The 26,950-nt window shown below is 45.8% G+C and overlaps 1 protein-coding gene across 1 annotated transcript in view; it reads left to right on the forward strand.

Annotated features, from left to right (window-relative positions):
* The first annotated feature begins 1,053 nt into the window (after positions 1–1,053).
* Positions 1,054–26,950, forward strand: part of ANKEF1 (ankyrin repeat and EF-hand domain containing 1) — a 34,945-nt gene continuing 9,048 nt past the window's right edge. The window contains exons 1-7 of the mRNA XM_048510488.1: positions 1,054–1,160; positions 4,796–5,183; positions 6,603–6,802; positions 8,826–8,975; positions 12,534–12,657; positions 15,412–16,234; positions 21,622–21,848. Coding sequence (XP_048366445.1) covers positions 4,838–5,183; positions 6,603–6,802; positions 8,826–8,975; positions 12,534–12,657; positions 15,412–16,234; positions 21,622–21,848 — 1,870 coding nt within the window. The 5' untranslated portion in view covers positions 1,054–1,160; positions 4,796–4,837. The remainder of the gene's footprint in view (positions 1,161–4,795; positions 5,184–6,602; positions 6,803–8,825; positions 8,976–12,533; positions 12,658–15,411; positions 16,235–21,621; positions 21,849–26,950) is intronic.

Raw genomic sequence — 26,950 nt, forward strand, 5'->3', positions numbered from 1 at the left:
TAGAGTCCTAAATAGTTGACTGAAATCCCTGCTGGGAATTTTCAAGAAGGGAAAACACAACATGTGACATTAAACAGAGCTTCTGCCTGTATCGTTGGAAAAAAAAACCTGTTAGAGTGATGTACGACGTCTCTCCTTGACATTTTGTGGTTGGCTCCAGCTCCGATGGCCGCCTGGGGCCTCATCCCACAACAGCTGTTCTGCAGTTGCAGCTTCCTGGTTCCAGATTTCCAAAGATGCCCACAGGCTCAAAATGTTTGGGGATCCCAGCCTCCTCTGACTAGAATTGCTCTCGAGAAGGTTTTTTGCATCACCTACTTCTTTTCAGACCCAGGTTTTAGCAAAATTTGGAGTGTTGGGGAGGCAGGAGATCAGAGCCCACAATTTTTAAGCTCTACCCCTGCAGGCACCATGCTGGGACCTCTGCAGTAGCCATTACAGATATTCACCAGCCGATTGACTCAAGGTAAGGTAGCTTCTTCGCATGGTGGGCCGGGAATAACCGTATGACAGGACCTGTTTTGCACATAACAGGTCCTGGGTTCGATTCCCGGCATCTACAGTTAAAAAGATCAGGTCACAGGGGATGTGGAAGACCTCAGCCCAATACCCCAAGCAGAGTCACCAATTCTGGACTGGGAAATCCCTGAAGATCTGCAGGTGGAGCCTGGTGAAAGGACGGTTTAAGAAGGAGAGGGGGGCTTAGAAGCGTCCAAAGCCCTTCAAAGCAACCATATCCCCCCGGGAGGACCGAGGCGCATGAGCGGTAGTCCTTGGCGCTCTCCAGGCTCAATCCCAGTCCATGGAGGGCTGCTGCCACTCAGAGCAGGCAATGCCAGAAAAGGGTGAGGGTAGCGGGACCGGCCAGCGTGGAAACTCGGAGCTCTGGCCGCAGTTTGCACAGCACGCGCGCGCTCCTCCCTTTGCATCCCGGGCAAAGGCGCGCGCCATTGTTACGCACGCGCCTGCCGGCCCCAGTTGCTATAGGAGCCTCCAAGCCAACAATGCCCGCCCCCACCCCCCGCCTGTCACTCAGCCTCGGCCGCCGCCCCAGCCCCCAGTCCCGGCTGGCCGCCCCGGCCGCGGGAATAGGCATGCGCTCTGCAGAGGCCGCCCTCGCCTCGCCTCTGGCTCTCCAGGAGCGCTGGCTGCGCGCGGAGGTGAGTTACCTGCCCGGGTGGTCGCCCAGCCGCAGGAGGAGGGACTTCAAGGCGCGCCTTGAGGACTAGCAGCTTGGTGGGGCGGCGGGGCGCATGCGCTGCAGCCCCCTTGGGCGGGGTAGCCCACGCCAGGGTGGGACTCGGTGTAGATTTGCTCGGGATGCCTGGGGAAGGCGCATGCCGTGTCCAGTCTAGAGAGTGGCTGTAGCTCCAGCGGATCTGATGCCTGAGAAGTGGATCAATACAAAGGATTCACCCGATAGATGTCTGTGAAATAGATCCAATGCAGGGGATCCGATAGATGTCTGGGAAGTGATTAATGTAGGAGATCCGGTAGATGTCCGAGAAGTCTGCTAGATGTCTGTTAAACTGGATTAAATGCACCTTTGATTGCACTGTGCTTGACTCTTGTCATTAGAAAACTTGGTAGGGAATAGGTCTCCCGGACCCGCCGGGAGCTTGGCAAACCCTGCTTGCCCACATACACGTGTTGTCAAGTGTGGTGGTGTTATTTTTAAGCAATTTTTTTTAATTGATTTTCTCAAAGAAGGTTCACAAACATAAAAAGGAAATGTAAACAAGAAAAACGGGTGAGGGGAGAAGAGATTCAGCTACCCATAAATTGTGTACATTGGATCCTCACATTGTAATGCTAATATTTAGAGAGAACATGCTATAATTTTAAGATTCATTGCCTTCTAACCGTTAGGTCCGAAACAGCAATAAGCATCTGATAAGCAATTCCCTATATTTTAATTATTTGCCAATTAATAATCTTACTATTATTATTAATCTTACATAACCGATTGAGCCTCAAATAGAAATTGCAGTTCCTATTTCTCATCGAACTCTTGTGTTGTGTGTGGTGCTGTTTTGGTTATGAAAGACTCAACCACAACGTCTGTTGTCTCCCCCCCCCCCCCCTTACCGATGCAAGGTGTTGGGGCAGAGGGGAAGCTCTGCCCTCCATCTAGACCCCTGAAGGCTGCTTTATGCGCCATGTGGATTTGCCAACTGCATGCCCAAACACGGCTCGTGTGGGGCCTTGACTTTGTTTACCTGCATTCCAGACCTCGGCGTGTCAATGAAATGGCCTTGTTTGCCTGCAAAAGGTACCCCATTTCTTTGGCAGCAAATTCTATTCAAACCGAGCCCTTTTCAGCCAATTGGTTTTGCACTGAAACTGTAAAGTGCGCACAGGATGCGTGAACTTCCCGATGGGCACCGTTGCCATTTTGTATGGATGGTATGTTTTCCCGTGCGCCTGCAGCTTTGGTAGGCATGGACAGAATTCCAGATTTTTAAGGGAGCTTTTCTGCTGCACACCGGAGGTGTACGTGATTGGGAAATATACGCATTGCCCCAGTCACACAAAACAGTGCACAGGGCAGTCAGACACATTCTCTCCCCCCCTCCCTTTTCAAATTTTCTCGATGTACACAAGAACAAAAACCAAAAAATAAATAAACTCGTTCACACCACCACCACATCAATACAAAACTAGAACATGAAATGCAAAAAGGAAAAATAACCAAAGAATGACTTCCTACGATCTCATTATTGCATTCTAATCCATTCTAGGTTCGTGCATCAATTTTAAATGCAGCAGTTTATCAGTTACACCCTTTATCATTTCTAATATTCTATTTCAGTCTGCTGTTTTCTTTTCGATCTCAAACCCCACAATTATTTCTCTTCTACCATAGTTTTTCAATAGGTAGTCCAGTTTTCTACAAACATTTCTGCATTACTGTCCTTTAATAAGGACACATTGGTCCCTTCCGCACATGCAGAATAATGCGCTTTCAATCCACTTTCAGTGCACTTTGCAGCTGGATTTTACTGTGCGGAATAGCAAAATCCACATGCAAACAACTGTGAAAGTGGATTGAAAATGCATTATTCTGCTTGTGCGGAAGGGGCCATTAGGACACATTTTTATTGCTTACCACTGACCAAACTTTGGCCGCACCTTTCCCTGAAAATCCCGGAGGACAAACCGTTTCTGTCTTTGGTTCTAGCTGCTGAGTGTTAGAAGCTCCAGAGACTGGATGTATTTCATGTATTTCCATCCTGCTGTCCTTCCAAGGAGATCACTGCGACATGCATTGTTCTGTATTCCTCTATTTTATCCTGACAACAACTCTATGAAGTCGATTCTGCCAGTGGGAGTGAATAGGCCAGTATCCCCTAGCAGACCTCACGGCAAGGATTTGAACACGGTCTCCAAATCTAAATCCTTTTAACTATTACCAATAGCAAACACTGAAATATCTGGTTGGACGGGAAACACTGGATATGTTTTAAAAGGGGAAACTATCTAATTCGGTTGCTGTTGCGTCTGTTGGCATTACTAATTAATCTTATGGGAAAATCTGTTTTTTTGAACTGGAGAGTTTACTGTGGAAAAAAAAATACTAGTGGGAAGTATTTCCCATAACAGATTTTTTTCTACCCCATGTCATAATCTCTTTCTTGGTACATTTCTGGCAGACAGCCTGCAACTTGGCACATATCAAGTGGGCGAAGCCTTTCAGACATTTACGAAAGGGAAGTGGGCGTAAATTTAAAAATCCCTCTAGCTTTGGTTTGGTGGTCCCCTAGGAATGTTTAACTGTTTATCTATTGGACCTAGACAGCATTACAACAGTATATGTTTTTTTAATCGTCCGCCGGTGGAGTTCTTGTTTTTCTTGTTTTTCTTAATGTTCTTTTGTGGTTATTTTTATGGTTTTGATATTTTGGTACTATTTAAGCTCATTTTGGGGGGGGGGGGACGCAACATGACATGATTCCCAGTGTAATGCACATTGGATGTGCTTCTCGGTGCCCACTTACTTCCCCCACCCCTCCCAAAGTAATGAGTCAGCCTGGGCTTTTCTGCATCTCACTGGAGTACAAAGAGCTTCAGAAGATCCCAGGAGGCATAATCTTTGGTTTGCAAGAAGCCCCAATTTAGAAACTACTGCCTTCATAACAGAAGAAGATGTTACATTTATCCCCTCTTTTCCTCTCCTGTAAGGACACTCAAAGGGTCTTACAAACTCCTTTCTCTTCCCTGCAACAGATACCTTGTGAGGTAGGTGAGGCTGAGAGAGTTCTAAGAGAACAGTGACTAGCCCAAGGTCATCCAGCGGGCATCGTGTGTAGGAACAGGGAAACAAATCCAGTTCACCTGATAAGAGTCCGCCGCTCTTTTGGAGGAGTGGGGGATCAAACTTGGTTCTCCAGATCAGAGTCCATCTGCTCCTCACCACTACACCGTGTTGGCTCTCAGGAGGATGTTTGGCTTGAAACTTGCCAACCTTTTGTGATTCGTCCCAGTCCCCATGGCAGCCATTTTGTGATTAATGCCAGTCCCCATGGCAGCCATTTTGTGATTGGTCCCAGTCCCCACAGCAGACATTTTATCAGTCCTGCCTCCCATGATGCTTATTTTGTAGAGGTGGCCCCCAACCCTTTCCCATATTTCCAGTAGCACCTGCAGGCTCAACAGGGTCGAGAAGTCCTATTGTCTTTGGAAGCTGAGAGGCAAATAACTGGAACAGAAAGACAGACAATCAGAAGGGTTTGTTGGTTCAATTGCTTTGTGAAGGGTAATAGCTGACTCTGCTCTGCTCCATTCTATTGTGCAGAAACCATCTCTATGGGAGGAGCCCTTCTTCAGTTGATTGACAATGTCTTTGGCTGATAAAAGGCTTGAAAACCTACAGATCTACAAAGTCCTCCAGTGCGTCCGCCAGAAGGACAAGAAACAGATCGAAAAGCTCACCAAACTTGGCTACCCTGAGCTCATCAACTTCACCGAGCCCGTCAATGGAGACAGCGCCCTCCACTTGGCTTGCGTCGCCAACGACATTGACATGGTCCATTTCCTTTTGGAGCTCGGAGCTCATCCAGACGTCCAGGATCGGATGGGGCGCACTCCGGCCATGAAAGCTGCTGAGCTCGGCCACGACTTAGCCTTAGATGTGCTGGTGCAGGCGGAGGCCGACATGACGATCGTCGACGAGGAAGGAAAAGGTAAGAAGGATCTGGACTGATTGGTGAAAAAAAGGGAGGCGTTGCTTTCTTGAACAGTTAGCCAGCTGTATCTTGAGCCAGACTGTTGCTTTGTCAAGGTCAGAATTGCCTGCTCTGACTGGCAGTAGCTCTCTAGGCTGTGGTCTTTCATGTCAATGACTACCTGATCCTTTTAACTGAAGATGTGGAGGATAGAACCTGCATGCTGAGCAGGTGCTCTACCACTGAGCCATGGCCACTCCCCAAAAGAAAGAACACATGAAGCAGCTTTATACTGAATCAGACCATTATAGCATAAGCATTTATTGTCATTGTGCACGCACAACGAAAATTTACAGCAGCATTCCTCGATGCACACAATTTCAGACTCACTTTCCCCATCCTCACTTTCCCCTTCCTCCACCCATCCCTACACAGCCCCAAACACATCAACACAAAGCCCCAGAGTTCAGCATCGCCACAGCTCTAGAGTAGAAGCTGTCTCTAAGTCTCTTTGTCCTAGTTTTTATAGACCTGTATCGTCTGCTTGCTCTGACTGGCAGCAGCTCTCCGGCTGAAGTTCTTCACATCGTCTATGGGCGATTCCGCACATGAGTAAAATAGGTTCGACCCAGTTCCCTGAGAAGGGTACTGACGTAGGTCAAAGCCATTGTTGTTCCCCACTGCAACCAGCTTGATCCCAGCTCGGAGGGCGGAATCATCCTGTGCCTCTTCGCCGCTCTGTTCCGATTGGCTACTGTTCTACGGCCATGTTCCGTCTATCCCCACACACATTATAAAAAAAACTGCCACAGGAATGGAGGGACGAAGGTGGCGTTTTTTGATTGGCCAGCTGTACGCATGCCCAAAACACTCAGCTGTGATTGGCTGAGTGGGGGACTCCTGGCACCAGAGATTCCGCACTTTACTGGAATCGAGCTGAGTTTGAGCGTGGTTCCCTGAAAAAGTAGTAGTTCCCAAGTGGAGTCGGAAATTTGACCGTTACACGGGGCCAAGCTGGTACAAAACCACGTCAATCCCAGTGGTTGTGCGGAGCACTTAGGTCGAACGCAGCTCGAACTTAGGTCGATAACTCAAGTGCGGAATCGACCTATGACCGACTTCTTTAATTGCACATGCAGGGATTGAACCTGGCTTCACCCTGAATACATGAAACTGAACATAGGCTTGGTGAATCAGACCATTGGTCTATTCAAGCCAGTATTGCCTGCTCTGACTGGCAGCAGCTCTCCAGGACCTCAGCTAGAGACTGCTACCTGATCCTCCCACTTGTGGATGTTGTGGATTGGACTTGGGATTCTTCTGCGTTCAAAATAGATGCGACGCCACTCAGCCACAGCTTGTTCTTCAATGGTTGGTTGAGCCATTCTGTAGTGCAGATGTTTCCTTGGCAAGCCATGCTTCTGCTCTTCCACGCAGGTATTCTGTTCTATTGCATTTTGCCTACCAAGCGTCACTTCCGCTGTGTGAACATGGTGCTGGAGTATGGGGCGGATGTGAATAACGTGACGTTTGATGGGAAGCCGGTGTTCTTGCAAGCCTGTGAGCAAGCCCACGAGATGAAAGACACGTGCATGATCTTCTTGGAAAGCGGAGCGGACCCCAATGCGGTGAACCTAGTAAGGATGTCCTTGCCATTTTATACAGGGGGACAGGCAGGGCCGCTAAGGGGGCCGAGAAGGACCAGGGCAACACATAACCTTGTGGCACCTCCACTCCCCCAAACAGTACTATGTTGTGTATGTGTAAAGTGCCATCCAGTCATAGCCAACCTATGGTGACCCTGTAGGGCACAGGTGTCGAACTCGTGGCCCTCTAGATGTTATGGACTACAGTTCCCATCATGCCCTGCCAGCATCATGCTGGCAGGGCTGATGGGAACTGTAGTCCATAACATCTGGAGGGCTACGAGTTTGACACCTATGCTGTAGGGTTTTCAAGGCAAGAGACTAACAGAGGTGGTTTGCCATTGCCTTCCTCTGTATAATGACTCTTGTCTTCCACAGTGGTCTCCCTTCTGCCTAGGCCAGTGGTGGCAAACCTATGGCACTCCAGATGTTCATAACCTACAATTCCCATCAGCCCCTCCCAGCATGGCCATGCTGGAAGGGGCTGATGGGAATTGTAGTCCATGAACATCTGGAGTGCCATAGGTTCGCCACCACGGGCCTAGGCCCTAGAGCGTAGATCAGAGTTGACATGCAGCTATTTTTTTCCATATAAGATATTATGAGGGAAGTCAGTATGACTGAATGCAGGGGTCCCCAACTATTCTGAACCTATGAGCTCCTTTGGAATGTTGGCATAGTGTTGTGGGTGCAGCCATAGGCGGAGCCGGCCACAAAATGGCTGCTACAGCTTCCTTTCAGCCACACAGTGAAGATTCTTCCACTGTGGTGGCAACTACTGCCAAAGCAATGAATTAAAAATCTGCACAGCCAATCAAATCCCTTGTGGCCTATCATAGTGATAGCGAACCTTTTCGAGACCGAGTGCCCAAATTGCAACCCAAACCCCACATATTTATCGCAAAGTGCCAACCCGGCAATTTTCACCTGAATGCTGAGGTTTTCGTTTAGAAAAAAACTGGTTGGCTCCCTCTTCCCTCGCCCCAGCCACTCAAGCAGGGGCCAGCCTGCTCTAGCCTCCAGCAAGTCCCACGTGCACCACTCTGTGCCTCTCTAGCATCTCTGCCTCCTCTGTGCCCCCCCACCTCGGGCAGCAGCCACCCGTAGCACAAGCACCAGGCTCGACAGCCGAGTCCTCCCTGCTCACCACGGTGCGCACACGTCATGCTCAGTGGCCCAGGCCAGCCTAGGCATGTGTGTGTGTGTGTGGGGGGGGGAATCACCCCCCCCACACACACATACACACATGCCTAGGCTGGCCTGGGCCACTGAGCATGACGAACTCTGTGTGTGCTTGCCCACAGAGAGGGCTCCGAGTGCCACCTCTGGCACCCATGCCATAGGTTCGCCATCACTGGGCTATCAGAAGCCTTACTTGGCTAAAACCCTATCTGGCTCCACCCACTTCCTGAAAACACCCAGCGTGCTCCAGGAGAGTGGACTGCAAGGTGCCACAGATTCCATCTTGAAGACCCTTGGTGTACTGATTACTGGACTCTGAAAGTCCCAACCTCAGTTCCCCACTCTGTCATGAAGCTTGCAGTTCTTCTCTCTGACCCTAATCTTCCTCAAAGATTTTTTGGGGAGATAAAATGAAGGACCACAGATTGTGAACACCATACCAAGCTCCTTGGCCAAAAGCTGTGATTAAAAAAAGAGATAAATAGGAAGTAATTGGGAATTTTTCCTCCAACTGTGTGCACAAATTCTTGTTGGAACTGGACCATCTGTTCGCAGTATCCTGAAAACATGTAATGGATTCAAGGTGCAGGAAAAGAGATTCCACTTAAACATTAGGAAGAACTTCCTGACCGTCAGGGCTGTTCGGAAGTGGAATTCACTGCCTCAGAGAGTGATGGAGTCTCCTTGTTTGGAGGTTTTTAAACAGAGGTTGGATGAACATATGTTAGGAGTGCTTTCATTGTGTGTTCCTGCATGGCAAGGGGTTGGACTTGATGGTCCTTGTGGTAACTCTATGATTCTATGTTTGCAATTGGGTTTCTCTCATTTCCAGGCGACTGGCCGCACTGCCCTGATGGAAGCGTCGAGAGAAGGCGTTTTGGAAGTTGTCCGTGGCATCCTCGAGAGAGGCGGGGACGTCAACATATTTGACAATGAAAGACACCATGCTGCACATTTTGCAGCCCAAGGAGGTTTTTTTGAGGTATTCTTGGTTGTATCCAGAAGGTACCTAGTTGTGGGAAGAGGGGTGCTCAGGTTTATGTCTTGTAGCAGTGGCGTAGGGGGGCAGCAGTGGCGTAGGAGCTTAAGAGCTTGTGTATCTAATCTGGAGGAACCGGGTTTGATTCCCAGCTCTGCCGCCTGGGCTGTGGAGGCTTATCTGGGGGACTCAGATTAGCCTGTACGCTCCCACACATGCCAGCTGGGTGACCTTGGGCTAGTCACAGCTTCTCGGAGCTCTCTCAGCCCCACCTACCTCACAGGGTGTTTGTTGTGAGGGGGGAAGGGCAAGGAGATTAGGCCCTGTTGGAGGGGTCTCCCCTGCAGGAGAGAAAGGGGGTTATAAATCCAAACCTCCTCCTCCTCCTCTCTTCTTCTTCTTCTTCTTCTTCTTCTTCTTCTTCTTCTTCTTCTTCTTCTTCTTCTTCTTCTTCTTCTTCTTCTTCTTCTTCTTCTTCTTCTTCTAAAACAGCACCATTCAGCCTTGCTGTTTCTGTTCACCAATGAAAAGGAGTCCAGAATCATTTTAGCATAGTTAGACCTAGAAATATCAAGAGGCAAGGGGGGAAAAGAAAAATATTGGAGGGAAAAGGGTCCTTCCCTACTTGAGGGGCTTCCATCTGGTTTTCCTGATGGAAATGTTGCGGAAGCACTTAAAAAAATCTTATAGAATATATTTTGCTTCACCCTGGCTGAAATGCTTATAAAGACAAGGTTTTATTAACTCAAAATGCACAGATTAAAGCTGAATGACTCTCCTTCTTCCCAGTTTTCCCTTTTAATGTATTTTTTTAATTTTCTCAGCGTAGAAAAACAAAACATACATACTTTCACGCCACCACCACATCAATACAACACAAAAATATGAAATACAGAAAAAACACACAAAACAATTAAAGCAACTAAACCATACCCCCTAACCCCAAATAAATGACTTCCCACTATCTCACTGTTGAATTCTAATCCAATCTAGGTTTTACGCATCTATTTAAAATGAAACAATTTATCAGTCGCACACTATCATTTCTGCTATTCTCTTTCAATCTGCTGTTTGCTTTTAAATCTCAAATCCTGCCATTATTTCTCTTCTACCATATTTTTTTCAGTAGATTGTAAAAGATTTCCAGTTCTACAAACTTCTCTATATTACTGTCCGTTAATAAACTTATTAATTTTGCTATTTCTGAGTATTCTGTGCCATTCTGTATACCAGTGACGGCGAACCTTTTCGAGACCGAGTGCCCAAATTGCAACCCAAAGCCCACTTGTTTATCGCAAAGTGCCAACACGGCAATTTAACCTGAATACGGAGGTTTTAGTTTAGAAAAAAACGGTTGGCTCTGAGGCGTGCGTTACTCAGGAGTAAGCTTGGTGGTAGTCGTTGGCTCTGCTTTGAAGCAACCGTGCAACTCTTCCAGCGGGTGAATCACAACCCTAGGAGGGTTTACTCACAAGCCTGATTTCCAGCAACCGAGCTTACTCCCAGGTAAAGGATGGCACTTTAGTTCTTCGCATGAAAATCAGTGGGTTATCAGGGTTACCTACACTGCTTCCCCAAAACTAGGTTTAATCCTAATTAGGTTTAATGCTAATAATCGAGCCCAGCAGCCCAGGCCAGCCTAGATGTGGGGGGTGGGGGGTGGGGGCGGGGGTGACTCTGTTTGCATGTGCCCACAGAGAGGGCTCTGAGTGCCACCTCTGGCACCCGTGCCATAGGTTCGCCACCACTGCTGTATACAATCTTCTTTTGTTGAGATTTCCGTGCATACAATGTCCTTGCAGCAGTAGACAAATACATGAAGAGCAGTCTGTTTTTGTTTGGGATGTCATTTTCCATTAATCCCAATAGAAAAAAAATGCACAAAGACAGCGCATTAAAATGAATGATAATTCTCATATTTCTTCGGGATTATATTATAATGTGGAAGCACATAATTTTCTCAATTGCTGTACCTCCACTGACCAAACTAACATCTCTATGTGAAACATAGCGTATAGTAGAAGGAGAAGAAGAGTTTGGATTTATACCCCACTTTCTCTCCTGCAAGGAGATTCAAGGTGGCTTACAAGCTCCTTTCCCCTCCTCTCCCCACAACAGTCACCTTGTGAGATAGGTGGGGCTGAGGGAGTTCCAAAGAACTGTGACTAGCCCAAGGTCACCTATCAGGAATGTAGGAGTGCGGAAATACACCTTGTTCACCAGATAAGCCTCTGCCACTCAGGTGGAGGAGTGGGGAATCAAACCGGTTCTCCAGATTAGAGTCCACCTGCTCTTAACCACTACACCACGCTGGTACTAATTGATCTTCTGCTGAAGACATTGAAAGAGGTTCTTATACGGAAAACTCATTGGTTTATCCTTGATTTTTGTTATATAATTGAGAGAGATCTTTTGCAATTGGAGACTTGCAGGTGGTGGAAAATAGGCTTGATCAATACCCTAGAAATTCGGTAAAATTCGGATTCAGATTTATTCAAACGTAAAATTATCTGTATGCCCGAATAAGACAAATAACATATTTGGATGTACCCGAATATTTGAGTATACCCAAAAAATTCGGGTCCATCTGATTTTGTGTTGTTTTGCATTTAGGCCTGCAGGGGGCACATTTTTAAAGCTAGTGGCACCACAATTTCTGGGTATCATCCATTGATGCTCCAAATGATACCAACGGAATTTGGTGAAGTTTGGTTCAGGGGGTCCAAAGTTATGGACTCCCAAAGTGGGTGCCCCATCCCCCATTGTTTCCAATGGGAGCTAACAGGAGATGGGGGCTACCACTTTGAGGATCTATCTATCTATCTATCTATCTATCTATCTATCTATCTATCTATCTATCTATCTATCTATCTATCTATCTATCTATCTATCTATCTATCTATCTATCTATCTATCTATCTATCTATCTATCTATCTATCTATCTATCTATCTATCTATCTATCTATCTATTATATTTGTATACCGCCCTCCCTGAAGGCTCAGGGCGGTTTCCAACAACATAAAAATTTAAAACATCATATATATAAATTAATTAAAATACATTAAATATTAAACTAGAGATATAGAGATCTATAATTTTGGGGCCCCCGAACCAAATTTCAGCAAACTCAGGTGGTATCATCAGGACAGTCTTTGGATGAGACTTTGAAATGTTGGTGCTAGTAGCTTTAAAAATGTGCCCCTGACAGGCACCCGAAGAAGTTTCCCAAGATTCTCTGCTCTGCAGTGCCTTGGCATCATTGTAGCCAATGGGGAATTTCTGAGTGTGTAAGCAGGCTGCACATTTTTGAAGGTATTTATTAAAGTTATTTTGATTATGGCATCTACCTTGACCATGCCAGCTTCTAATCTAATTCAGATGTTAGATACATACTTGGGCAGTTGCAAGTGACCTTAGAAATTTGGCTTGAACTTTCTCAAGGGGGCTTGAGGGAGAGGAGCCCAGGGGGAGGAGCCCAGGAGAGGGGGAGGAGCCCAGGGGGTGCATGATCTGTTTTTTCAATGTAACAATGTAACAAAATTGACTTGGCTTTCCTTAGATCCTGAAGATTATTTCTGCTTACGATGGAGATGTGGGCCTCATCGCCATGAATGGAAACACCCCTCTTCACTATGCGGCTGCAGGGGGATTCACAGAATGTTGCAAATTTATAGGGCAAAGAGGTGAAAATATATTGTGGTATTCTCTCTCTCTTTCTCTCTTTCTCACCTCCTTTCACTCCTCCCCCTGACCTGGAGAACAAGGCACAATTGTACCTTGAGAACACTTTAAGAAATTCTTATCTATTTATTATTTACATTTATCCCTTCCACATTGCGGGGGTTAAGGATGCAGCGCTCCCGCAATATGGAAAATCCGTGTAAACAATTTTGGCTCTCCCTTCATTTCAGAGAATTCTGAATTTTTTCTTTTCCTTTTAACTTCAAAAGAATTGTGTACATTTACAGTACTAAAAGATAAAATATGTCGATGTTATACATGCATTTTATTCATTTCTGAGTTTCTAAACTTTTTCTGTGCCAAAGTGGGGATGGGGCACCCACTTTGGGAGTCCATAACTTTGGACCCCCTGAACCAAACTTCACCAAACGCCGTCGGTATCATCTGGAGAGTCTATGGATGATACCCTGAAATTGGGGTGCCACTAGCCACGTGTCATCTGCAGCTTCCACAACCCCCCCCCCCCCAATTTAATTTCTCATCCCAACTTGCGTCCAACCAGGAAGGTTTTATTAAATTGTAATATAGTGCCAAAATGTATTTTAATTGTTGGGGATGTTGTTGTTTACATATCAAATATATATTTTTGTATTTGTATTGTATTTGTTTTGTAAGCTGCTCTGGCCCAATCCTTGGGGAGGAAAGAGTGGGATGTAAATCAAATCAAATAAAATAAATAAAAGTAAGGATTGCAGGCAACAGCCGTGCATTTAGATTCTGCCCTTTCAATGGCCTAAATTTCCATGAGGGAGATTCTCGTTGCTCATGAGAACATAAGAACAAGCCAGCTGGATCAGACCAGAATCCATCTAGTCCAGCTCTCTGCTACTCGCAGTGGCCCACCAGGTGCCTTTGGGAGCTCACATGCAGGATGTGAAAGCAATGGCCTCATAGAAGCTTTACTCTGTGACTTCCCAACGCTGCGGTAGATCCTTGTCATCCACTGAGCAAAGGTTGACACCTTTCTTCTGCTTAAAACACCTTCCTATAAATGAGGGATGTAATAGTACCTCTCTGTTCTGCTTTGGTCAGACCTCAATTCTGGGCACCGTGATTCAAGAAGGATATTGACAAGCTGGAACAGGTCCAGAGGAGGGAGTCTTAAATGGTAAAAACTCTGGATTCCAAGCCCTATGAGGAACAGTTTAGGGAGTTAAGTATGTTTAATTTGGAGAAGAGAATGTTGAGGGGTGACAGGATAGCCGTGTTTAAACATTTGAAGGGATGTCACGTTGAAGATGGAGCAATCTTGTTTTCTGCTGCTCCAGACCAAGCTGTGAGGGTCTGTTACTCCAGTCAATAATTGGGACTCAGGAAAAGTTCAAGAGCTTCATAGAACTGTGTCAGGAGCTTAGCTGTAGAAAGCCAGGGCTGAGGGCTCCAGCTTTCCAGCTATCATATATCTCCAAACCTTTCCCGCTTCTAGCCTTCCCCCTCTCACCGGTCCCCACAATAGAATCATAGAATCATAGAGTTGGAAGAGACCATCATAGAGAATCATAGAATCATAGAATTGGAAGGGCCATCATGTCCAACCCCCTGCAATGCAGGAACACACAATCAAAGCTCTCCTGACAGATGCTGATCCAGCCTTTGTTTAAAAACCTCCAAAGAAGGAGACTCCTCCACATAAGAAAAGAACAGTGTGAAACCAGTATTGTTATGTGTTTCAGAATTCAAGGACAGCAGTAGCCACAATCCTGCCTCGGGGGAGGGAGGACTGAGGAAGGCCTATTTCAGTAGTTACAGGCACAGTAATTGAAACAAGAGGAGCCATTAACAGACAGATAATGGCAATGCAGGTGTGGGCACCGCTCTGGAGATGCTAGGCCAGGAGTAATGGATTCAAAGTGCAGAAAAAGAGATTCCATCTAAACATCAGGAAGAACTGTCAGGGCTACCAATCTACCAATCTTGGCTACCAATTTTAATCCTCCTTGATGTGAGATTGCAAATGCCTTAGCAGACCAGGTGCTCAGGAGCAGCAGCAGCAGCAGCAGGCCATTGCTTTCACATCCTGCATGTGAGCTCCCAAAGGCACCTGGTGGGCCACTGCGAGTAGCAGAGTGCTGGACTAGATGGACTCTGGTCTGATCCAGCAGGCTCTTTCTTATGTTCTTATGTTCTATGCCAGGGGTCTTCAAACTATGGCCCTCCAGATGTTCATAGACTACAATTCCCATGAGCCCTACCACTTGGCCATGCTGGCGGAAGCTGATGGGAATTGTAGTCCGTGAACATCTGGAGGGCCATAGTTTGAAGACCCCTGTTCTATGCTGTTTGACAGTGGAATATGCTGTCTTGGAGTGTGGTGGAGGTTTTTAAACAGTGCTTTGGAGGTTTTTAAACAGAGGCTGGATGGCCATCTATCAGGAGTGCTTTGATTGTGTGGCAGGGGGTTTGAACTGATAACCCTTCCAACACTATGATTCTATGATTTTTATATAAATGTCCACCTAATGGGGGTTCACCCCATGCATCTATAGAAATAGATTCTAGTCCGTGAAAACTGATTCTGGAATGAACATATTGTACCAATGTAAGATGCCACTTAACTCTGGTTTTGTAAGAGGTCCAAGAGTAATAGTGTCGAACAATCTATCCACTTTTACGGCAGAATCCCATGCATAAAAACGTTCCTTTTTCCATTAAAAAACTATTGTTTTTGGTGAAATGTATTTTGTTGGACAATTTAGGCACTGACCCAACGTGGAGGAATCTGGAAAAAAAGGTGCCCAGAGCCGTTGCCAAAGATGCTGGATTTAAAGCGGCGGTCAAGGAGATCCGTAAAATCGAGCGGCGTTTTGCCAGATACTCCAAGCCTAAACCTGGGGTCAAGAACCCCAACCCCCCCTGGGCCATTCGACTGCACGACTGGTCTGTGGAGCACCAGGCAAGCCTTCGGGAGGCGTTCGAGCTGATGGATCGAGGTGACGGGACGGTCGCCAAAGAAGATTTCATTGCCGTCATTGAGGAGAGGTGTTCCTTTGTGAACACCGAACAGCTCCCTGCCATTGCTCAGGCTCATGAGAAGACCCGCGCTGGAGGCGTGAACATTGAGGATTTTTTGAAGGGCAACCGGTATTTGCAGAAAGCGTTCCTCCTGTCCTCTTATGGCCCCAAAAAGAAGAAAGGCAAGAAGGCGAAAGGCAAGCCCAAGTTTGCCATCCCCCTACCCATCTGTGTCATCCCAGAAAGCTCGTGGCCACGACGCCCCGATGGCGGACCCCCCAATTACATGGTCCAGACCTATCAGAACGTCACCGACTGCGGCCGGTTCAATCGCGACCACCCCCCTGAGCACCCCATACAGGACGATTCCTGGTGGTACATCGACGACCCGGCGAAGAACTTTTCCAACATCAACTACCTCACGAAGGCTGGAGACCTTTCGTCTTTGAAGAAAGCTTTCGAGTCGGGGGTACCGGTGGATGTGAGAGACCATTTCTACAAAACGCCGTTGATGGCCGCTTGTGCGAGCGGCAATATGGAAGCGGTGAAGTTCCTTTTAGAAAAAGGGTAAGCCGTTTCTTCTCTAAAGACTCAGGGTCTGTACCTGTAAGGCTCTCTTACTCCAGCCAATGATTGACACTGAGGAATATTTCGAGAGCTTTATTGAACTATGCCAGATCTGGCAGCTACCTTTTGCAGGCAGTATAGATCTTCAAACATTCAAGCGTGGCCCATTCAGATGTTTTCCCCTCCCACTGATTCCCACAATAGCCCACATAAGAAAGGATAGTGTGAATACAGTATTGTTATGAGTTAGCCAAAGGCCGCGACAGACATACTCCCTTCTCCAACAACAACACAAGCCTTTATTGGCATACAAAACAGGACAAAATTTTAAAACAAAACAAGGTTAAGAAATGCAGTTAAAATTACTAATTTCCACTATAAAATTTGCAACAGTTTTCACAAAAGAGCACATCAGAGCTGTTCAGGAGATTGGGTATCTTGTAACACTCATGCCACTGGGAACATTGCAAGAAAATGGAATTCATGTATTTCATGCGTATCTTATTGTATTTAGGGCATGGAAACAGAGAATGGTCAAGTGCTTCAACCGTAGTCGTATCACATGAACAAACTCTTTTAGAACGTTCCATATTCTTAAATCTTCCTTCCAGCAGAGCTGATGGCAGCACATTACATCTTGCAGTAGCCGAGGCTCTCCTCTGGGTGGGATTAATCCAGCAGATCGAAGAACAATGCTGCCATAATTCCACGCTCGCATGGGATTAATAATGTAGTTGGAGAACAGGTTGTCTTGGCAGCAAGAGTCAAATAATGAAAATCAAGATCCAAGAGCCTATTCTTAACTAGTCTGAAGGCTTCCACCTTTGTGAGCATAAGGAGTGATTCCAAAGGGAAACCAATAGCTTCAACCTTTCTAAAGATCAAAGTGTACCATTCTGAAATAAAGTGATCTGATAACAGAGAGTGAATATAGCTATTGGATCCCACTAGAAAATGTATATGCAGGCAATATTTTATGACCCTTATCCATGCCAAGGTTTCTAGAGTTGTTTCTAGGCCCATCTCTATGCACAACGCAGCACATCTCTAGGCCCATCTTGATGCACAACGCAGCACATCTCTAGGCCCATCTCTATGCACACTCTATGCACATCTCTAGGTCCATCTCTATGCACACTCTATGCACATCTCTAGGCCCATCTCTATGCACAACGCAGCACATCTCTAGGCCCATCTCTATGCACAACGCAGCACATCTCTAGGCCCATCTCTATGCACACTCTGTGCACATCTCTAGGCCCATCTCTATGCACACTCTATGCACATCTCTAGGCCCATCTCTATGCACAGTGCAGCACATCTCTAGGCCCATCTCTATGCACACTCTATGCACATCTCTAGGCCCATCTCTATGCACAATGCAGCACATCTCTAGGCCCATCTCTATCCACACTCTATGCACATCTCTAGGCCCATCTCTATGCACAACGCAGCACATCTCTAGGCCCATCTCTATGCACACTCTATGCACATCTCTAGGTCCATCTCTATGCACACTCTATGCACATCTCTAGGCCCATCTCTATGCACAACTCAGCACATCTCTAGGCCCATCTCTATGCACACTATGCACATCTCTAGGTCCATCTCTATGCACACTCTATGCACATCTCTAGGCCCATCTCTATGCACACTCTATGCACATCTCTAGGCCCATCTCTATGCACAATGCAGCACATCTCTAGGCCCATCTCTATGCACATCTCTAGGCCCATCTCTATGCACAACGCAGCATAAGGCACACATCTAGGGAGCCCCATTAGTTTCTGAAGGAATTTTATTCCCTTTTCCAGTTAATGGGAGATGGGGGAAGGTTTGCATATTTCACTAGTTACGAGCGAACCTCAAAGAGATGGAACAGAAAGACCCTCGGGCCACAGGTAACAACAAGTACAGGTGGGGCCTTGGCTCCAGCCCTGTGGTGCCAGGCCTGGCAATACCACATGAGGAAATGATTTCCTTGGATTTATGAAAGGTGGCTTCAGATTTTTTACAAGGCAGATTTGGGTGTCGACCGCTGCGTGTGTCTGTCACCTGTTCAGCCCGTGTTTTCTTCACACCGCTCAGAATGGCTGATGCGGCTCTCTGTCTTCTGTTATGTCCTTACACCAACCCTGCGAGTGAGGCTGGGCTGAGAGACAGCGAGAAAGTGATTGGCCTAACGTCCAAATTTCTGGCAGAGCAGGAATTGAACCCAGATCCAAGTCCAATTCCCAAGCTACTGTAGCACACTGACTCAAAGGTTTCCTGGATTTAGCATTCCAATCGCTGTGCCATACTGATTCTCCAGATGCATCTGTTCTGTGTGTGTGTGTGTGTGTGTGTGGGTTGGGTGGGTGGGCGTGTTGGTAGGGCAGGAGATCCGCTGGTCAGCCCTTATAACAGTGGTGGCGAACCTATGGCACGGGTGCCAGAGGTGGCACTCAGAGCCCTCTCTGTGGGCACGCGCAAACAGAGTGCCCCCCCACATCTAGGCTGGCCCCCCCACATCTAGGCTGCGCTCGATTATTAGCATTAAACCTAAGACCTAGTTTTGGGGGGCCAGTAAAGGACCTAGTCCTTTACTGTTCACCCTTTATACATATGACTGTACTCCTGTCTATCATAGTAACACCATTATCAAATTTGCTGATGACACAACGGTGGTGGGGCTCATCTCTGGAGGGGATGAGTCTGCCTATCGGAATGAAGTGGACCGACTGCTCTCATGGTGCAGGGAAAATAACCTGGTTCTTAACACTAACAAGACAAAGGAGCTCATAGTGGACTATAGAAGGAATAGCTCAGAAATTCAGCCCTTGACTATAAATGGAGATCAAGTGGAATGGAAGAAGTTTTGAAATTCTACAAGCGTTAGGATTAAATATACTTGACCTGGGGCGCATAGACTGTCAAGGTGGTTAAGAAAAAGCCCAGCAAAGACTGGGTACTTTCTGAGACTTTTAAGGAAGCAAATAAATCAGATGGAAAACTTCTGGTGTCCTTTTTACCGCTGTGCTATAGAGAGAGTGTCCTAAAACTCTACTGCATCTTTTGTGTGTATACCCTCCAGTTGCACAGTGCATGGCTAATAGGAAGGCGCCTCCAAAGGGTGATCACTACTGCACAAAGGATTATCGGGCTGCCCTCTTCCCTCCTTGGAAGAAATCTATGGGCCCCGCTTCCTAAACAAAGTTTCTCCAAAATATCTTGAGGGACCCGGGTCTCCTCATCCAGCACACTCTCTTTTTAAACTGTTACCATCTGGCGGTGACGACACAGGGCCCTCAGAATCCAGGGGACAAAGAGGCTTAGAGACAGCTTCTACTCTAGAGCTGTGGCTATGCTAAACTCCGCTGCTTCATATTGATGTATTTGGGGCTGTGTAGGGATGGGTGGAGGAAGGGGAAAGTGAGGATGATGTATGAGTCTGAAATTGTGTGCATCAAGGACTGCTGCTGTAAATTTCGTTGTGCGTGCACAATGACAATAAAATGCTTATGCTTATGCTTATGCTTATGCTTATGGGAAGCCGTGTGGGTAATCCTGTCAAGCGCAGTTAAACCCCACTGATTTTCATGCAAAGAACTAAAGCATGATCCTTTACCTGGGAGTAAGCTTGGTTGCTGGCAATGGGGCTTGCTTCTGAGTAAACCCTCCTAGGGTCGTAAGTTGGAAGTAAAGCCACCGACTACCACCAAGCTTACTCCCGAGTAACACATGCCTCGGAGCCAATCGTTTTTTCGAAACTAAAACCTCAGTATTCAGGTTAAATTGCCGTGTTGGCACTTTGCAATAAATAAGTGGGTTTTGGGTTGCAGTTTGGGCACTCGGTCTCAAAAAGGTTCGCCATCACTGCCTTATAAAGTAGGCATGGTGGAGATTTTCAAGTGTACCCTTTGGGGGGGGGGAAGGTAGCTGAACTCCTCTGCTTCCCCCAGCCTCTGCACTCCTTCTCCTTGACAGAGTTTGCTTCCAGTCTTTGAGACATAGGAGGAGAAAAATGGCTTTTTAATGGCCGGTGATAGTGTTACTGACTATAAAGTACCTCTGTTTTATTGTCATTGTGCAGCGGTAGACTGACTGAGTCCACAACTCTTGTAAAACATGGCTGTCCTGTAGACTGAAATGCAGGCCAGTCATGTTTTGAATAAATAAAATTTGCCTTTTATTCATAGTTTGGGTGGGCAGGCAGACTACAGGAGCAGAAGTGGCAGAGTGGTTAAGAGCAGGTGCGCTCTAATCTGGAGAACCGGGTTTAATTCCCTGCTTCCACTTGAGTTGTGGAGGTTTATCTGGGGAACTAATTAGCCTATGCACTCCAACACACTGGGTGACTTTGGGTGAGTCACTGCTCTACGGAGCTCTCTTGGCCCCACCCACCTCTCAGGGTGTTTGTTGTTGGTGGGGCAGGGGAACAGAAAGGAGATTGTAAGCCCCTTTGAGTCTCCTACACGAGAGAGAGGAGGGTATAAATCCAAACTCTTCTTCTCTTCTTCTTCATCTTGGGCAGAAATAGGGATGAAACTTTGTTACTTTTCCTGGTCCTGGGGAAAAAATGTGGGAGCAGCAGTGGCGTAGTGGCTAAGAGCAGTGGCTAAGAGCAGGTGCACTCTGATCTGGAGGAACTGGGTTTGATTCCGCTAGCTCTGCCGCTATCCCATGCATAATTTTATAGACTTCAATCATATCCCCCCAACAGGGAAGTTGTGAGGTGCAGGGAAGAAAGAAGGAGAGTTTGGATGTATACCCCGCTTTTCTCAATCCTAAGAAGACTCAAAGTGCCTTACAAACTCCTTCCCTTCCCCGTAGCAGACACCTGGTGAGGTAGGTTAGGCTGAGAGAGTTCAGAGAGAACTGTGACTGGCCCAAGGCCACACTGAAGGCTTCATGTGTAGGAGTGGGGAAACAAACGTGGTTCACCAAAGGAGAGTCCACCCACCAGAGAAGATCCACCATTATGTTCTTATGTTCATGTGGAGGAAAGGGGAAACAATTCTAATTCACTTGGTTAGGGCCTGCTGCTCTAACCACGACACCACGCTGAAAAGTAAATATGGTTATTTTGGTTGAGGGTCACTGCAAATATAGTTCTTTGCCAACTGCACAACAAGCACCGCTAACCTAATGAGATGTCTGGGACAGAGTCTGTGAAAGAATGCAATATCAGTGGAATATGCTACCTCGGAGTGTGGTGGAGTCTCCTTCTTTGGAGGTTTTTAAAGAGAGGCTGGATGGCCATCTGTCAAGAGTGCTTTTGATTGTGTGTTCCTGCATTGCAGGCGGTTGGACTTGATGGCCCTTGGGGTCTCTTCCAACTCCACGATTCTATGATTCAGTGACTATGTGGCGCGTTTTCCATTCATAAATGAATTCTTGCTCTCCAGGGCTAATGTGAACGCAATGGACAATTTCATGTGGACCCCTCTCCACCACGCCTGCCATGCTGGCCAGCAGGATATTGCAGAAGTCCTCGTGAATGCGGGGGCAAACATCGATTCTCTCTCCATCAACGATGGCACCCCACTTATGAGAGGGATCGAGAGCTCCCGGTTGGACACGGTGAAATATTTAATCAACACTGGTGCTAAAGTTCAACTGGCAAACAGAAAAGGTGAGCATCACAGGAGTGCTAGCTATGAATGAAGGCAACACATACCAAATTGCACACCCCCATACACACCGGGTCTATGCGCATGTATCTAACCCTGGGCAGATGGGGCAGGGAAATACCACAAATAAGTAATTTCAGACTGGTGTACTGTTTGTTTTTCAAATATTGGATTTATATAAGTTGGTGTTATGCTGTTGTCAGAGGCGTAGGGACGGGAAATGGCAGCCAGGGCAACACCTGCTCCAGCACCCCCCCACCGCTCCCGCCCCCCACAGCTCCTGCACACCACTTACCTGAGCCGGCGGGAGCCTGCCACGGGCCACCCCTTGAGCAGCCTGGCTGGCAGAGGTGGGATCCAGCAGGTTCTCACCAGTTCCCGAGAGTGGGTTACTAATTATTTGTGTGTGCCGAGAGGGGGTTACTGATTGGGTCTGCTTTTCCGTTAGAAATTCCATTAGGTCCAAAAATCATAAAGTCCTGTTGCTTCCTATGTGGCTGGTTAGCGAAGGTAGAAAACGGGACAATTCTCCCTGTTGGGCTGTTTCAAAAACATGTTTTAGAAATATGGTAAAGTTCCTTGTTTAAGGAAAGTCTCCTTCTTTTGATTTCGAGAAACAAAATTAAGTATTTGAAAGTATTAAATCAAATCAGTGTTTATTAGCCTTAGGCCATATACACATACAAAGGTACATCAGCCAAAGCCCTCCTCCCCTCAGATTACAAAAGTATAAAACATGTTATGAGAGTTTTTCAAGCATTAGAGTACAGAAGCAATGCAGTTATATAACATTAAACAGAATATCATAAATTTAGTTAAAACAGGATTATAATTTTAGGAATCTTTAACCACCTTTATTACAACTTAGCTTTTGTGGTTTGAACATCAGTTGAACTTTCTCTGATTTTTGCTGCTAGAAACATAAATATTGCTACTTTGGATGTAACCTCAGCATACACATCAGCCATCAGAAAACAAACTTTCTCCTCCTCACTGCCTGTCAGGCCTGTATTTGAAAGTATTACGTATTTGACAGGCAGTCCATTAGAGCAGAAGTGGTTGTTTCTGTTGGCAGTAGACGATAGGACTTGCTATAATGAGTTTAAATTATGGGCAGAAAGATACCAGCTGGAAATTAGGAACTTTTTTTTACAATAAGAGGTTTTTTACAGTAACAGAGAAATTATTAATGCCCCGCCCCGGATGCCCGGCCACGCCCCCGTCGTTCCCCGCCCAGCCCCATTGGCGCTACGCCACTGTTTGAATCCCACCACCATGGGAACCTGTTACTAAAATTTTTGGATCCCACCACTGCTGGCGGGGCCGAGGGGCAGTTTGCGGCGAGCCTCTGGCTGTTGTTATCTGCCTTGGGTCCTGGGATGTTCAGTTACAAAAGAAAAACATTTCTGGAATTTTCAGAGCAGGGCTTCCCTGTTTTCCTGTCCTGCTCAGGCCCACTGAGTCCTTGAAATTTTGTGTGTGTTTGGGGGGGGGGGGTGTCAGCAGACTCTTCAGAACACCACAGGGTACAAAGTGGGGATTGCCAGTGAAAGGGGAACTGTCAAAAATTTCCACCTCTGCTTCCAAAAAAATAACAACAACAGAAACGCCATTCCTTTTGGGCGAACTGCAGGGTTGGCTACAGACTGTTAATTTTTTTTATTTTCCTGTTTTTAAGTGGCATTCAAAACGATTTATGTAATATGTATCCCCTTTGAATAATTCCTTGTGATCAGCAATCCTTTCCTTTTCGAAACATGTCCGCTTGGATCCAGCGATGTGCAAGCAGAAATGTAAATGGAGTTAGAGCAGTTCTGGTTGTGTAACATCATCTGCATTTCGCACTTTCCTCTTCCCTGTACATTATAGTGCCCTAGAAGCTGGTTGCACAAGATTAGGTGCAAATGGAGACGCAATTGGAGTACAATAAGTTTATCCTGAAATAAGCCTCATATCTAAACATATATCCCAACAGTCAGAGACCAGGCGGAGATGGATCATTACTCGAGCTAGATGAAATGCCTTCCCCTCTGCTGTTCTTAAGGGCCGACCAGTGGTGGGATCCAAAAATTTTAGTAACAGGTTCCCATGGTGGTGGGATTCAAACTGTGGCGTAGCGCCAATGGGGCTGGGCGGGGCACGATGTGGGCGTGGCCAGGCATTCTGGGGCGGGGCATTCCTGGGCAGGGCTGTGGCAAGGACGCAGCCACTGCGCCGGTCCTTGGGCGGGAAACGAATGCACGCAGGCGCAGGCTGCCACGCACGCCGGTGCACCTCCTGCTAGACTGCTTCAAGTTCTGCACGCTACTGCTGAGAGGAGGGGCGTAACTAAGGCAAAAATCACATGGCAAAATCACCAATTAGTAACCCCCTCTCGGCACACACAAATAATTAGTAACCTACTCTCGGGAACCTGTGAGAACCTGCTGGATCCCACCTCTGGGGCCATCAGTTGAATATTCCACTTCAAGGTAGAACATGTGCAAATTGTCAGGATACTGTTGAGACCCTGGAGCATATTATGTTTTCTTGCCTGAGCTATGTGTTACCTAGACTCTCCCTACTTGTCCCGGCTCTAGGGAATAAAAAAAGTTGTTCAGAGCATACAAAGACTATTCACCTGCTGAATAAAAGCAACGGCGGGATAACTGGAAAAACCACTGAATTTTTATCAGAAGTGCTCAAGTCAAAGACATAATGGAAGCTTGATCACCTCTTCTGTACCAACCTTACGTGCTTTCTCCAGTTTTATGTCCTGTTTTAACACCCACTCTGTCCTGTATTTTATTTTATTTTTACTAATATGCCCAATAAAGGTCAGTTGAAGTTATTTTAAAAAATTTGAAGTCTGACTTAGCGCCAGCAGCCACAGCGGTCCTATTCTTGGCTTTCTGCCCGCACAAGAGCTCTTGTGCAGGTGGAAATTTTATTCTGGATCCATCCGAAAATGTTTAAATTTTTTTACTGAAAGTCACAGAATACTCAGAAATAGAAAAAAATTAACAGCTTTAATAAGAGACAGTAATAGAGAGAAGTTTGCAGAATACTGGAGACCTTTTACAGATTACCTAAAGTGTTTCCCCGATAAATAAGACAGTGTCTTATATTAATTTTTGCTCCCAAATGCACTATGTCTTATTTTCAGGGGATGTCTTATTTTTCTGCTCCACAGCTGCCTGCTCGGGTCGACGGGCATGCTTCCAAACAAAAACTTTGCTACGTCTTACTTTCAAGGGATGCCTTATATTTAGCACTTCAGCAAAAACTCTACTACATCTTATTTTCAGGGGATGTCTTATTTTCGGGGAAACGGTATTGAAAAAATATGGTAGTAGAGAAATAATTGCAGGATTTGAGATCGAAAAGAAAACAGCAGAATGAATTAGAATATTAGTAATGATATAGTGTGTATTTGATTAATTGTTTCATTTTAAATACATGCATGAACTTAGATTAGAATTCAACAATGAGATATCATGAAGTCATATGGTTTTATAGTGTATAATTTAGTTATCTAATAATACATGAATGGCTAATGATAACTTGAAAATGTAGTTAATGAACATTTGAATTTTTTATTTTGATACAACAAAATATTAAATTTTAAATTTCACGTAATGAACAAGCTGCATTTTTATATAAGAAATTAGATATTTATTGCCAAAATAATCTAATTAAGTATTTTTCACACATTTAATGTATATTATAGTTACAATGAAATCTAATGTTAACAAATACTTTTCATATCTATACAAATAATTGTTAATCTTTTTTCCTTCTTATTCTTTAATGTTTATACTCAAAAATTAACAAGATGTATACAGTGTATTGAATTTAATGTAAAATTTTAAATGTTAAATAAATAAATAAATTTAAAACAATATTAATAAAAAGTTTAGCTACATGTAATAGGTAGTATTTAGATACTGTAAAATTTATGTTTAATTTTTTCCTTTTTGTATTTTTTATTTTTATTTTGCATTAAGGTAATGGGTAGATGCGGGGCTATATAGTGGTATATGGTTTTTTATGTTGAGAAAATAAACATTTATTTTTTTTAAAAAAAAGTTTATATGTTTTAATTGAGCTCTTTCACAATATTGAGTTTTAAATAAAATGATTTTTAGAGTACACAAGAACTCAGCCTCTCTACCATTTTGTGAGGAGGAAATAATCAGATTTTGCAGTTGAATCTGTGTGCCCTCTTTCCAGCAGATCATTGGATCCATGGGCAGATCAGTCTGACAAACTTGTCATAATATTTTTCCAGCGACTGAGCAACCTCCCATTTTATTGACAAAACATATTGATTAGGGCTTTATTGGATGTTGCAAGGCATCGTCTATGTCTTTTGCAGTACTGGGAAAGCATTTTGTATCTTTGTTTGCTTCTTCCCTATGAGGAAATTGGAAAGGCAGAAGGATGTGGGACTTTTCGGTTCTGCAAAGAGATGACTAATTGGGGACGACACGAAATAGGTTTAGAAAACTGTGCTTGGGTGGAGAGAGCTGGCAAAGAGAACTGTTTCTCCCTCTCCCGAAATACTGGAACTCAAGGGAATCCTATGAAGCCGAGAACGGGCAGTAGACTCAGGACCAGAGGTGGGATCCAGCAGGTTCTCACAGGTTCCCGAGAGTAGGTTACTAATTATGTGTGTGTGCCGAGAGGGGGTTACTAATTGGTGATTTTGCCACGTGATTTTTGCCTTAGTTACGCCCCTCCTCTCAGCAGTAGCGCGCAGAACTTGAAGCAGTTTAGCATGAGGTGCACCAGTGTGCGTGGCAGCCTGTGCCTGTGTGCATTCGTTTCCTGGCCAAGGACCAGCACAGCAGCTGCATCCTTGCCACAGCCCCGCCCAGGAATGCCCCGCCCCGGAATGCCCGGCCACGCTCCTGGAATGCCCGGTCACGCCCCCCTCATGCCCCGCCCAGTCCCATTGGCGCTACGCCACAGTTTGAATCCCACCACCATGGGAACCTGTTACTAAAATTTTTGGATCCCACCACTGCTCAGGACTGATGAAAGAAAATACTTCTTTGCACTGCGAGTGATTCAAAAATGGAATTTGGTTGCCAGAGAATGCAGTGAAGTCTACAGGGATAGA

The sequence above is a fragment of the Sphaerodactylus townsendi genome, linkage group LG01 (assembly GCF_021028975.2).
Source record: "Sphaerodactylus townsendi isolate TG3544 linkage group LG01, MPM_Stown_v2.3, whole genome shotgun sequence".
Lineage (NCBI taxonomy): Eukaryota > Metazoa > Chordata > Lepidosauria > Squamata > Sphaerodactylidae > Sphaerodactylus > Sphaerodactylus townsendi.